The 14,968-nt window shown below is 36.1% G+C and overlaps 1 protein-coding gene across 1 annotated transcript in view; it reads left to right on the forward strand.

Annotated features, from left to right (window-relative positions):
• LOC123513174 (F-box/LRR-repeat protein 6-like) overlaps positions 1-12,346 on the forward strand; it is a 13,520-nt gene extending 1,174 nt beyond the window's left edge. The window contains exons 2-10 of the mRNA XM_045270120.1: positions 134-1,582; positions 3,996-4,159; positions 4,425-4,597; positions 5,173-5,313; positions 5,498-5,665; positions 5,848-5,984; positions 6,817-7,044; positions 7,300-7,538; positions 8,119-12,346. Of these exons, the coding sequence (XP_045126055.1) occupies positions 528-1,582; positions 3,996-4,159; positions 4,425-4,597; positions 5,173-5,313; positions 5,498-5,665; positions 5,848-5,984; positions 6,817-7,044; positions 7,300-7,513 (2,280 nt within the window). The 5' untranslated portion in view covers positions 134-527 and the 3' untranslated portion in view covers positions 7,514-7,538; positions 8,119-12,346. The remainder of the gene's footprint in view (positions 1-133; positions 1,583-3,995; positions 4,160-4,424; positions 4,598-5,172; positions 5,314-5,497; positions 5,666-5,847; positions 5,985-6,816; positions 7,045-7,299; positions 7,539-8,118) is intronic.
• Positions 12,347-14,968: the final 2,622 nt, after the last annotated feature.

The following is a 14,968-nucleotide window of genomic DNA, read 5'->3' on the forward strand; positions in this document are numbered from 1 at the left end:
ATATATATATATATATATATATATATATATGCATACACACACACACACACACACACATATGTTTTTTTGTGTAGTATACTTTTGGCTTGCTTATAATTGATTTATTGTTAATTGTGGTTTTGTTTTGTTTCAGATCTTTTTGTCAAGGATGACTCATTACAGCAGCAACATTAAGTGACAAAAACAGAGCTGTAATTTTAAGGAAGCCTCTTTCTTCCTGGTGTCATCTACAGGACTCCATGATGCCCCTCTTGCTTCCATTATTACTCCCAGAGTATAGAAGATATGGTATGGTGTAGGCCACTGGGCCTCTGGTCTTGCACCAAAAGAACTAAAGCGTATACTGTTTACACTCCTTAGAGGATTATGGCATCTTGGTGGTGAGCCTTTGGCTGCCTCTCATTGAAATCATAGTTCAAGTCTGAGCCTTGCTAGTTTGGCTCTTTAGTGAAGAGTTTTATAAAAGGAGATAAGTGGCTTTTGCCACAGTATTTTTTGGGTAATATTTTTCAGAAACACAGACTAAAATGCCTACAGAGAGCCTTGGATTAGATGCTAGAATGGACATGGACCCTAAAGGCTTTAGTCCCATGTCAGGACCAGAAGATAATATGAGTTCACCTCCAAGTGTGTTAACAACAGCTTCTGCAGGATCCACTCCCTCTTCCATCCCCTCTGCTGGGTCCACACCGTCATCCATTCCATCAGCGGGATCAACTCCATACCAGTATAATACTCATGAGGATGTTGGGATGAAGCCCATCACCCCTTCATCAGACCACCAGCCCATCACACCAATGACACCAGACCAGCCCATCACCCCAGACCAACCCATCACTCCTGATCAGTCCGTTCCATCCGACCAGCCCATCACGCCAGACCAGCACCCTCCTCGGAGTCCAGGGCTGTATGCAGATAGTATTAAAGATGGGATGTATGTGGAGAAGATGGATGTGAGTCCCAGTGCCGCCAACAGACACGCTCATCCCAGCGGCAGCAGAGGGAGTGAACGGCGAGAAGATTGTTCGTGTATTCTTTGTGAGGACCACAGGAGACATGCTAATGACCCTCAGCCTGAAAATGAAGGTGATATAAAGTACAGTGGTGAAATTAAGGTGAAAACAAAGAGAAACAAAGACTCCAATGCACAACGGAAGCCTCGTAAGCGCAAACAGTCTGGGAAGATGCATTATCAGAGTGAAATTTCCCAAGATTCTGAAGAGACTGGAATCAGGATGAAGATTAAAATGACCTTCCCTCCAGTGAAAGACAGTGCTTGCCATGCAGTAACAGACTCTTCCTTTGGGAACCGAACTCTGAGTGTTATGTCTAGTCCGGGTGAGAAGGGGCCAGGGAAGAGAAAAAGTTCCCATAGTGGTGACAGTGACAACTGCAGACTATCACCTGGAGAAGGGGGAAAGAGAAGGAAAAAAGTTTCAGAGTTTGTGGAGTGGGGTCCAGTTGAGAGTGTTGTGGATGGTGAGCCTCAATCCCCATGGGCTTGTAAGTTATCTGAAAGCACTCTCTTTGACATCCTGCACATGGCCACTCGCTCGGTGGGAGCAATTCCTCTTCTTCCGCGGTGAGTATTGGTTCTGTGTTGTGTTAGAATTTGTAGTATTTTTTTTACTTCTCTGATTAAGATATGTCTCTTTATTTTAAGTTTTATTGTAAAAACTATAAGCTCATAACTATCTGTTAGTTCGTATAACGCTTCACTTTCATTACATCCAACCTTAACAAAGCTGGTGTGTACTGCATAACCTGAATCTGTAATCAGTGTTAGTAAAGATTAGGATCAGTGACAAATTCATTGTGCCAACCCATATTCCTTCCAGATTATCACAGGTACACCCAACTTTTTCACATGACAAGTTTCAGAACAGCATAGATAAGTAAATTAACATTTGCCTAGAATGTATCATCTGACTTTGTTTGGTGTTACTTATCATACCATGCTCACACAACTCTGGTGTTGACGTGGCTCTGTCTACTCGCTTTTACCACATCACAACCTTTTTCCTATTTGACAACTTTCCATAGGTGATGATTCACATGTCTAGCATTATAGTCACATTGAGCACTAGTCGCCATGAAATTCTTTTAATACTGCTGGAGTTCTAATGGGTTTTGATATAGTTTCACAGTTTACATCCTCTTTGTGAATATATTTGATGAAATCAGCTTCTGACAGATTTGTTAATAGCTGGCCATGTCCTAAGTGTCATTGAGATTGTGTGCTATTCTCTCTTATTAACTGATTTATCTCTGACATCTCACTTCCTGTGGGTGCATCCCTCTAAGGGGTGAAGGGAAATTGTTTTTATGAAAATTTAAAAGGCTTTCTGTAAAATGAGTGTGAGAATATGCCAAATGAAAATAATCTATGTTTGAATATTTAGGTGTTTTGAAACATTTCACATGTCTTCAAAATATTTTTTACTGAAATTGGAATAACCAATGAAATATTTAACACCTCTCCCAGACCTGAACCTGGAGTCTGCTTTATAGAATTTTGTAACAAGATGAATGCTTGGCTCTCAATATGAAGAGCATTTGAATTGCATAAAGGCCTTAGCCTTTATTGTACACTTGTTAATGGATTGTGTAGAATATATCAACATGCCATGATGTTATGCTGTATCATCTCTCTCTCTCTCTCTCTCTCTCTCTCTCTCTCTCTCTCTCTCTCTCTCTCTCTCTCTCTCTCTCTCTCTCTCTCTCTCTCTCTCTCTCTCTCTCTTTGATGAATTTGAGAGTTGATAACTTCTCTTCAGCTTTAGTACCTTACTGTTGGTAGAACAAGACTTAAAGTAAGAAAAGTTGTATATGGACTGGCTTGTATAAATCAGTTCTTATAATCTATAATGACAATGTGACAATTTTTTACTTTTTCTTTCTTACCATAATGGTATAAACTGTAGGTTATCATATTCACCTTACTCTCTCTTCCTCATCTTGTATTACCCTCATCCCTGATATAGTTATGTGGAAAATGACTGAAAATATATCAGGTTCAAAGTAATTGCCTTTTTTCCTTTTGTTTGTTATTACAGACACTAAATTTTAAAAAGAAAAGTCAGGATATGTAGGTACCTAGTATAGTATTCTCATAAAAAAAAAATCACTATGGAGGGGAATAATCGTTGTAATCTAATACTTCTAAGATATTTTTTTCCATATCATATAGTCAAGGTATATATACTGTAGCATGTACTTAGTTGTATAGAATTCCCAAGCCATGTGTAGCAATGTGTTTATTTTGAAGACTAAATGATGTAGGGTAGAGTTGAGATTGAAAGCAGTGGTTGAGTGATTTTATTTACAATATATATAGAATACTGCAAGGTTGGCATTATTGCTGGCTGTATTTGAAATGTATTGGTGTTTATAGCTGTGTCACATTCAGTTGTTTGGAAGTGCGGCATCTCCTACAATGATGCCTTCAGTCCTCTGACTATGTCATTAGGTGCTTGATCAGTGATATCCAACCACTGTCAGGATTTGATGCTTCAGCAGCATGTAATTTTCACTTACTTATGTGTACGTATATCTGTGTATGTTGGATTAATCTGTCACAACTTATCAATAGAGACTTTAAATTTTTTAATATCCGTAGTATAAACTATTTTTGTATTCATATTGCTTTTTTTTTTTTTTTTTTTTTTCCTCCTAAAGCTGTAAAGAAAATTGTATCTATAGCTAGAGGTTAATTTTCTGTCTCTGGATGTGTCTTGTATCTTCAAACAAATCAGCCATCACCGTTTCTTTAGGTTATCAGTGCATTGCAATAGGATGTTCCATTTCACTCATTTCAGACAAAGGTAGGTAGCAGATTGGTACATACATTGGTATGTAAAAATGTATTTTATCATTCATCTATCCTCATTATGTAGGCCAACCTAGCTGATATACAAGAATAGAAACAAAGAATATTGAGTGATCTTCTGAAAGGTCTTCTGAAAGGTATCATTTTGACCAATATTTATCAACAGAACATCAAGAGTTTGCAGATTGTGGAGACGTGTTTCAGCAGACAAACGCCTGTGGCACACTGCTGACCTGGCCACAGGACGCATCAAGCCTCGTCACCGCAATGAGAAGAAACTGTTGTGGCTGCTGGAGAACAGACTGAGTAATGTTGATGACCTTGTCTTAGGTAAGAACTGACCACACTGAGTAAGGACGTTTGGTGAAGTGAGACGCCCATTAGATCTTGCCTCAAACTTGGACACCTTAAATAGGCAGTCTGTTGTATTAGCCTGCATTTTACCCATCACTTTTTGTATTTATTTATTTGTTTACTTATTTATAGATCTGTGCTGTCAGCTTATATTATGGTTAACCTTACAGCCAAATCTGACACCTGTATTACAGGAAGATAATTTCTTTATTATTATGACTTACATGTTGACTGTTTTTAGCTGGATGGTATGAAGCTGTGACACCACATATCCTGCCAAGGCTGGTGCAGCTGTGTCCAAACCTTACTGGTCTCAACCTTTCCTACTGCCATAAAATCCATTCAGAAAATCTTCACACTTACTTGTCCAACTGTGCAAAGCTTCAGCGGTTGGATCTGACCAATGTCATGGCAGTAAGTTGTTACACTTACTGGTTTAGTATATAAATGATTCATTATGAAGAAGGTCGTTGGTTTAATGTGAATCCAGAGCAAATTACAAGAAGATCTATTGGATTTGGCTCTCTGCCCCATGATTATTGTCAGTAGTACACATTTATGGGTCTATCATGTAAGTGAGATTGAAAACTCAAATTTTTGGGCATTGATCTGAAAATTTCTTAGCTGATTCTTGAGGTAATCATTATTAGTTTGTTGAAATGTCTTAGTTTTTGTGTAACTATTTAATTCTAGCCACCTGTCCCCGATCTGCTTCTGCATATGTGATATCAAAGAGAGTGAGAGAGAGAGAGAGAGTGATATTCTTGATTTTTTGTCATATTTGTAATGTCTTCTGCCCAAATCATACAGTTGGGTAATTAGTACTATCTTTGCTCATTGCTGTATTTCAAATCAAATATTACTAAAAGAAAAATGCGTGAATTTTTTCAAAGCAACAATATAATTTTTTTTCCCAAGTGAAGCCTAGAATGATGGTTCATAAGTTTTTCTGAGTGATTCCACTGTATTAGTTAAGTGTTTGTTTTCAGTCTCATAAGCCAACCCCTCGGTGTGCTGTGGGACAGCAGACATTAGCAGACTTGGCATCTACAATGAAAGACAGGCTAACTCATCTCACCTTGGCCAACAATACTCTGTCCAACATGCCATCACTCATCAAATCACTATCTGTGAGTATTGAGTACAGTGCTTCTCTATTGACAACATGCCTAGCTTTGAAAGAGGAAAACAGGGGATGGAGACTTGTTTTAATGGGAATTTTCTCTCTTTTCTTTATTTTTTTTCCCTATGTATAGGATATTTTTCATGTAGATAGTGTGATAATGAAACACTGAATGACTAATTCATTTCCAGGATAACTGTCCAAACCTTCAAACGCTTGACCTGTCAAACGTGATGACCATTGGACGTGATTGTGTCTTGATCAACATTGAGAGGTTACAAAAGGGCTGCACAAATATGAAGACTTTGAGGCTAACAAACTCAATGATCAGGCTTGCCCAGACATCCCTGTCAGAACAAGTATGTATAGTTTCTTGACTCACACAAATCAACATCTGCTCCTTAAGTGTCTACCTTTACCTTTCATTTTCTATATTATTTGTAATTTTATTCTTCAAGAAGCAAATGTGCTGGCCATGTATATATTCAAGACCAGTATGTATCTGAACTTGTATATTTAGGGAAAAAACTTGATTTGACAGGCATCATCACCAGGATTTCCTGAACTGGAGGAGTTGAGTTTGGCTGTTGATGGTAACCTTAGTGTGGGTATGAATGATGGGGAACTCGAGAGGGTCCTCAAAAACTCTCATAAGCTTCGTCTCCTTGATGTGAGAGGGTAAGCATTCTTTTGTTTGTTTTATATTGGCTATGTAGTGTTTGGGGTGTAGTATGGTGGTCTACAAAATTGTCCCTTTCTATCAGTGTTTGATGTGGCTAAGAGTGTAAATGGTGTGTGTGTGTGTTGTGTGTGTGTGTGTGTGTGTGTGGATGTGTGTGTGGATGAGGACTAATTGTATTGCATCATATGGTGCAAATTTCAAGACAGTGAAAGTTAATGGATCAGATTTTGAAGAAAATTGAAAAGAGTAGAGAGAAGATTTTGGATGTAAAAAAAAATGTGACCTTTTAGTAGCACTTGTGGAGTATCACATGTAGGTCAAGTAAAGAATGAGGAGTGTGAAAGAAGTGATATTGTGAGGGAATTGACTGCTTAAGCAGAGTGGTAAGCATTATGATGTGTGGAACAACTGGAGAAAATGAAAGGGAGAATGGTAAAGACATAGGTCACAAATGGCTTGAGTTGACAGTAAATGCAACAAAAGTGAGTTATATCCAGTAGTTGAAATGTAGGATTATGGTTATCTTTCAAGTTAATTTTGAAGGTCAACTTCCATGCCTATACTGATGGCCGTTGACTCATGTCTTGATGGAAAGCTTGCAAGGAATTTATATAAATTTAGAAATGTAAATGGCAAAAAGCTAGCAATTACTGTAACCTATTCATTAAACTGGTGAGACTTACCCTGAGCCCAAAAGTGTTGTGGTTAGACTTGAGTGTAATTTGCATGTGTATTTTGTAGTTTAAAGTGAGATATATATTTTTTAAAGTAAGTAAAAAGAAATAATGAAGATGTATGTCTTAGGTTTGACACATTTCTCCAAACCAGGTGTATGAACATCACTGATTCCTCACTAGTTCGCATTCCACCTTGGGATTTGGAACATCTGTTTCTTGCTGGATCAACCTCACCCAAGAGCTATTCCGACAGATTGGAATTGGTGGTTCGAAAGTGGCAGCACTCTTTGGTAGAATTAGATTTGTCTTGGACAGCTAATGCAGACAGTATTGATGCAGCTGTGATGGCTATATCAGAAGAGCCTGATAATAAGCTCAGGTGAGTGTGTGTTAGAATTAAGAAAATCATACTTCTAGTTTGTTAGTTATGCAGTTACAGGGGCATCCAGATACTTAGAGTTCTTGAAATATTGTGGCTGATTTCTTGATAAAGAATTAGTTGGTTATGATAAAAAACATTAACTTATTTTTGGTTCTACATGGAATAGACTGCGAAAAAATACTTGATTTTATCATAGCTTGTCTGTTGATGTGCTGCATTCATGTTTTTATGCTTCTAAATCTTAATTTTCAGGTACCTGAATATGTGTGGGTCTTCTGTTACATTCAATCCAATACGACAAGTATTAACAAGATGTAGCCATCTAGAGAACCTGAACCTGACTTCCTGCCGTGCCCTGCCACGAGGGGTGAAGCGTTTCCACGAGACAACTCAGTTAGCCACCCTTCGAGCAGACATAGCGAGTGGTAAATTTGATGAGGCCCCCAATGAGGACGAAGATGATTAAGCCTTTGGAGGGGCCACTAGATGAGGTAAACCTTTTGTTTTTATGTCATTTTATGCAGCATTTTATTTTGTATGGCTTTGTATTTAAACAACTGAGCATTTTTCCAGATGCCTAGGCTTAGAACAAACCCTCAGAAGAACTGAAGGAATATTTTGTGTAAGGTTTGTACAGTTTCAGTGAAAGGAGGAGAGAGAATATTTATCATGAAGCTTCTGAAGAATGCAGATTTTTAAATGACTATTATAATACTAATTTTTTTTTTCTTGCAAATGTTATTTATTTTGTGAAGACTTTGTCCATACTAATGATTGTTGGTTCTCAAAGTTCATGGTGATCAAAATTCATATCATACTATAGTGAGAGACAAAACTTGATTGCTGGCTTTGCTCATCATCATTCACACCACAGCTCCATTTGTTGCTTGATTTGATGCCATGCTAATTAAAGACACACCCAAGATAAAGAACATGAATGCTTCCAGAATTTTAAAACTGAAAAAAAGACTGTAATGATTAGAGCATATTTTATTTTGCATATGAAGAAAATTCATAGTTTTCATGTTTCTTGTAAATTTTCTTATTAATACTTTTTCCCTCCCATTTCAGAGCCAAATTTCTGACCAGCTCATGTGCCCAGTACAAAGCAAATATGGTTTGCCTTCCAGCCAGTGACTGTGAGGACTCCTTCAGAAGAGGATATCCTACATGCCTGTTGAGAGGAAGTAGGCCTCACAAATTGGATTTAGCAAGTTGAGGTCAAATCAATATTTTGATGAAGTTTACCACAAAAAATATGGTACTGTATATTGTTTTGTAAATGTTTTACAGTCTATGAAGGGTGGGTGGGGAGGAATTATATATGATGTTTATAGTCTCACTATGTAGGCTTGTATTCAGTAGATTGCCTCGGATTAAGCATTATGCTCCCCATATCCTTGACATGAAGTAGCATTTCTGAAACATCATGTGTCGTCCTTATGGAATACAGACACTATTGATGAGAGTGTCTTGTAATTTATAAGAGACGTCAAGGACTAATAGCCACCAGTGGCTATCATGGGAGGTTGGCGTGATGTTTAGCCTGGGTGCATTTCCTAAATTGGCTTGTAGGTTTTCTTGTTTAGTCTGTGTTTGTTGTCTTACTACCAGGTCCTCCATAGATAATAATTTTCAAAGAGTAATATCCTGCCAGTGCTAAATTAAATTTTCATCCTAACATTGCATTCCTGACAAGTCACTCTTGTCTTGGATGCCTTGGATTAATGCTTGTCAATTACTTTTCATCTGTTTTGTGTGAATGTTTCATTATTCCTGTAAAAACTCTACAGGTTTGCTTTTTCATTATCTGCATTTTATATGAATTAAAAACTTAAGTTTATTAATCTTTCCTTGAATAAATACTCTGACGATAGGAAGTCTCTGCCATCCGTTGTTTTATGTAATCAAAAGATTTTACAAGATTAGCAACTGGAAAGTCAAGCTTGTGGTATGTTTGTTTTAGTAGATTTAGTTTAAAGCGAAATTGAAACAATTTTCATTGCTATAAAGTAGTTATTGATTTTATTACTATGTATGCAGATCACGTTCATTATTGCATAAACTGTTATTGGTTTTCTAAATTTACTGTATCTAGTATTCACTTCACTATTTGAATCCTAGAAATCATGCCATTATGAAGTGCATATCCAATCATTACGTATAGATGAAATAGATCTGTATTATATATATATTATATATATTTATATATATATATATCTAAGGGTTGTTTTTTTTATTTTGTTATGGCTATGATGCATGACATTGAAATATTTTATTCTATTTATCACATTAAGTTTTGAAAAATTTTTTTGATAACAAAAATTAATTATAATTAACTCATTGTATAAATTCCACTGCCATTATTAAACCAGTAGTGCAAGTGATTCTTGGTTTTAGCAAGAGAATAGCAGTATTCCTTTTTATGAATATTGTTTTTTTTTTTTTTTTTTTTTCCTTTCAAATATACCTTTGTTGTACTTTTTGAAGTGATGAGAATTGAGATTGGCATCTGATGGAATTAAAATTAAAACAGCCATATATCCTGAGGTAAATTTTATCAGAATCTTGTTATATGTCCAACTTCTTTTATCTTCTTCACTCAAAGAATATTAGCATGGTTTGGCATTATTCTAAAATCTTAGAGAATTAGTTCATATTTTGCACAATAGTATTTTTACGTCCTTCTCAAGGACATACGTAAAATGTTGTGCCTTCCTGTGTCCGTGACAACCATTTATTATTGGTCCAGATTCTAGTTACCATGTGGTATTCTCTGAATTTGTGAATGTTGAGAACCAAGTCTTAGTGATCTGTTTGATGACATGAATTACTAATTACCAGCACTTCCCCATAAGTGGTAACTGGATATAATGGACTGTTTTATAAAGTAATGGTTGGATGCATTTTTTACAGTATATGAAATTGATCAAATTTTTATAGAAAAAAATTACTGTATGTATCAGAGTTACTTTCATGAATGCTATGTTAGTGCTTGTTGTTTTATTTATTTTACTAATATTCATTGATTCTTTCATACTTTTTTTTAAATAGCTTTATCACCAAAGTTGGGTGTGGTGTGTTAGACTTTTGGCATGGTCAAGTTGTAGCTTTAAGAAAACATAACCCAAAATGTTATTCATGCAAACCTTGTGCTGTAATACTTTCTTTTTTGTGTGTGTGTGCTTTTGTTAATGGGTATTCACAACTTCCAAATGATTAAAACAAGAACTGACTGCATCACTATGCACATGAACTTACTCAGAAAAGAATAGTATCAGGATATACTAGGGAATATATTCAATTAAATTTCTTCCTCAGCATTAGCATGATGTTCAGTATTGAGGGCCTTACAGAGCTCTTCCAACACTTGTGCTGTTAAGAGTTTTCTGTTCATGGAAGAAGTATTTTTCACAAAATTTGAACAATATACAGGCTCAACAATTGAAACTTGGTAGACATCATAAAAGCATGGTTTAGAGATGCCTTATGCTCTTTAATCCTCTCTCTCTCTCTCTCTCTCTCTCTCTCTCTCTCTCTCTCTCTCTCTCTCTCTCTCTCTCTCTCTCTCTCTCTCTCTCTCTCTCTCTCTCTCTCCAAAGAAATGGTTTATTTAAAGAAAGTATTACTTAAAATTGTTTTGCTTCTAGCATAAAAATTTCAGCAATAACTCAAAATTATTTAGGATTTTCCAAAACAAGCCTACAGCTTCATTTACATGATATCTTTCATGTACGATATGAACGTTGTATTTAATTTGGCCAATTGCTTTAGTGTGATATGCTACCGATGATCCATGAATATTCTAAGTCCTATCATTATAGTCAGTGACAAGTGATGTGACCACGCAGAAAAACAACAAACGCAACTTGTGTTCTGAAAATATCAACCAAATAATTACATGTAGTGAATTAGAAGTGTATATGTAGCCTCATTAACTAACCTTTTACTTGTTTATGGGGTGTCCTTTGCATTTTCTTACTTCCATGAGACAATCTGGGAGAGAGGTTGCAAGGTTCTGCAGAATTGCTGCAGGTATAGCAGTCCATGCCCAAGAAATTGCTGCTTTAAATCTTTCCTCGATGGATGTGTTTTTTCTCTCAATTTCCGTTTAAGTATCGCCCAGAGGTTCTTGATAGGTGATATATCAGGGCTATTTGGTGGCCAGTCAAATATCATCTCAACCTTGTTCTCTCTGAGGCATTCTTTCACTACTTGTGCTGTGTGGCAAGGAGCCCTGTCCTGTTGGAATACCTCTGCACCAGTGACAGTAAAGCAAGTACAGTAGTCAACTTATCACTTAAAAGGCGTAGATTTACATCTTTCGTGACTGATTCACTCTTTGAAAAAACATGTTGGCCAGACACACCTCCATTAGGAAATGCACCCCATACCATTACAGGAGGGTGCTTGAGAGTGTTCTCATTTGTTTTCTGTGGTTACGTCAGTTGTAGCTGACTGTAAACTTTATAATTGGTTTGGAAATATGATTATTAAGTAGGAAATTGATTTTTATGATATTAATTATTTTTATGGTTTGCATCTCAGAAGAATTTGGTTTAAAGCTATTAGATGTGTTTTCATTTTAACATGCACAAATAGACACACAACACAAGTCAACAATACCAATCATGATTATTATTATTTTTAAACTTGAATTTTGAGACATTGAGTCAAAATCATAAAATTGTGATGAATTCTTGTTAAGTGCAGTGCTACTGGAGGATTTGTTCCATATCAAATGATGTATCTGGTATCCAGTATTCATGTTTATATCATATATTGAGAATAATAGATTGCAACAGATAAATTATTAACTCAATCCTGAAAATTATGTGAGGGGAGTAATGTTTTGTAATTAACCAAGAAGAGAATTTGTCCATGATATTGAGAACATTTGACATGGTATGGAAACATTCCATACATACTATAAGGCATGATGAATTTGACTTGTATGAATGAGTTGAAGTAATTGCCTTGTTATTTGTGTTAGTTTGTGCAATGTGCAGATGTGTTATAGAGAACCTTCCTGTAATGTGAAGTTTACACCAATACTAGTATCACATGTGCTAGTTCCATAGGCACCAGTTCAAGGTTCTACTTCCCTCTCATGTGTGCATCAGCCAGACTACATTTATCAATATCATACCAGTATTCTCTTGAAAGAGGTTAAGTCAAAGTGAGGTGTCTTCAGAATTTGTAAGGAAGTAATCGACCACCTCATTCCCATCTTGCCCAATCATAAAGGGGAACATGTAGAGGAAGGGGTCCCAAGCCTCATCAATAAATCTTTTAGTTGCCATTGTGTCACAGAGTATGAAGACATACATTCCATGCTCCAGGTCTTAGGACTGGCTGTGGTTTATTTCTGTGGCTGACTGTACCACTAAATACAGGCAAACCCCGTTTAACGAAGGAGTTACGTTCCTAAAAAACACTTCGTTAAGCGAAACTTCGTTAAGCGAACCGATTATAACAAATTTAACCCCTGATTCGAACTTCCATTGAGAGTAAGCAAAGCGAGAGTGCATCATAGTACAGTGAAAGGTTTAATGAAAGTAAAAATTATGAAGTTAATCATTTAGGTAGTTTAATTTAAGTCATTATAATGTACACTAATGTATGTATGTACGTAACTTTATAATGTTGATGATCTTAACTTTATGAAGGGAGGGAGAGTGAAATGGGAAAGACACTAACCGGCAACCTGTGGAATGTAAACAAAGTGCGCATCATGGTACTGCATACAAAACTTATGTACCACATTTCCACAAGGCTTTCCATTTTATCCATTGTTGAGTCACGAGTTCAGGTGGTTCTTTTAGCTTGCAAGGAAGATGAGGTCTCACCAGCCTTCTTAATAGAGTTTGCTGACTTGAAAATAGTAGACAGTAGATGGAGTCAAGATGGTGGCAAGCAATGTTATTAGTTTTCTGGCCTCTCTCTTGTCTGTGAATAACACCCAGCTTCACTTCGAGAGTAAGACACTTCCTGGTCTTCTTAGGAACGTTAGGCCACATTGCAGGGCGTTTTGGTGGTAAGTTGAACTAGGGAGCTGCTGGTGACGCTGTTATGTTTTGACTGGGCAGTGAGTGGTGCACGTGATCTTGATCTTGATCTTGATGCTACAGGTGACACAGAATCTCTTCTGAGTCAGGCCTTTGTATCGGCAGCGCCTGTGTTGTCCACGAGAGGCTTGATCTTGATCTTTATTCTACAGGTGTCTCAGGATTTCTCCTGAGGCAGGCCTTAGTACCAGCAGCTTCCTGATGTACTCAAAAGCTTGTCAGCTTGCATGATACGGTGGGGCTTTCAAATTTGGAAAAAATTACCTGGATAAAACTTCGTTAAAGTGAGTTTGGTGTTCGTTAAACGAGCAGATGGTAGTAAAAATGAAACCTTCGTTATAGCGAAATTTCGTTGTGTGAACCTTTGTTAAACGGGGGTTGCCTGTATACATGAACACCAATAGCGGGCCATGGATTCACCTCATCCACACTATAATGTGGAACACGATAATTGATTGCTTTCTTTACACAATGCACTGACTCTCTCTCTCTCTCTCTCTCTCTCTCTCTCTCTCTCTCTCTCTCTCTCTCTCAAAATTATATTTCGATATTTAGTACACTTTATATTTATTTGGACAATTACATATCTTGGTGATCCCTTCCTTCTTACTGTAAACCGTGGATGAAAGAATGTTTAACATAATCTAAAGAACATGAACACTTGGATGTCGTAAGTAGCTCATATTGCTTGGAACATTTTCATGTGTACTGCATTTGAGGAGCACTTAAAAAAAGTATTGTAAATTTTATCAAAACAAACTTAAACATTAGTTAGCAATTTAGTTCAAATTAACTCAAAGTTATTCAAGGTACGCACATTGAGATGATAGGTAAAAATTTCAGCTTTCAAAACATAAAGAATAAGTTTATACTGCAAGAGTTCACAACCCAAGTGCATTTATGATTGTGGTATATACTTGTTGCATTGCCCAGGAGTGCATACAATAACAGCTCAATGATGATCTTTGCATTATATTGCAGTCACTGCTTGTATTGTTCATTAGTTAAGACAATAATTATTTTTATGTAATAAGCCAACCATGCAGGTCACTTTGTTTGTGTAATTGTCATCCAGAAAAACAGCATTTTCCTTTAGATGTTCAGTTTACATTTCCAATGATATTGTATAGTAACCATAATGGACATTCTTTTAGAATAAGAATGTAGCAGATACACAATTATCCATCTCTGCCCATATTTACACCATCAGCTTTTCTTGTATATGGAGCTTGTATATATCTGAAATAGATTTAGTTTACTTGCTGCAATTTCAAAATTATCAAATAAATAGAATTCTTATGCTTGTATTAACCAGTCATGCTTAATGGTAATTTTCAAGAGGAGTGTTTGATTGTTATCATAATATCATGGCAAAATTAAAATGATTTCAAACATCAGTGTTGACCTAGATAACTTGCAAAGTTAAAAATATCCACCATCATACTAAATAGTTTGTATTGTTTCATGTTGTTAATTAAATTTGGATAAGAGATTGAGTATGTAAATATACACAAGGAAAAGTGTTACACAAACTGATACTATGCAATTAATTGATTTGACAAAAAACTAAATTAAAATTAGAAAATAAACTTAATAATTTTTTTAGATGTGACATTTGATAATATATAAATGCCATACAAATTTTGATATAAGTAGTAATGTTGGACACCACATTTTGCCTTTATGTTAACTATATATTTAATTTGTTATGTGTTGGAGGTGTAGGATATGTTATAATGAGAAGGCATTGAATGCTATTGAGAGAGTTATCAATCCAAGAATCATAACTACTGTATAAATGCATGCTCCTTATAGCTGAAACACCAATATTAAACAAGTCTCATTATTAACTA

This window comes from Portunus trituberculatus, chromosome 35 (assembly GCF_017591435.1).
Source record: "Portunus trituberculatus isolate SZX2019 chromosome 35, ASM1759143v1, whole genome shotgun sequence".
Lineage (NCBI taxonomy): Eukaryota > Metazoa > Arthropoda > Malacostraca > Decapoda > Portunidae > Portunus > Portunus trituberculatus.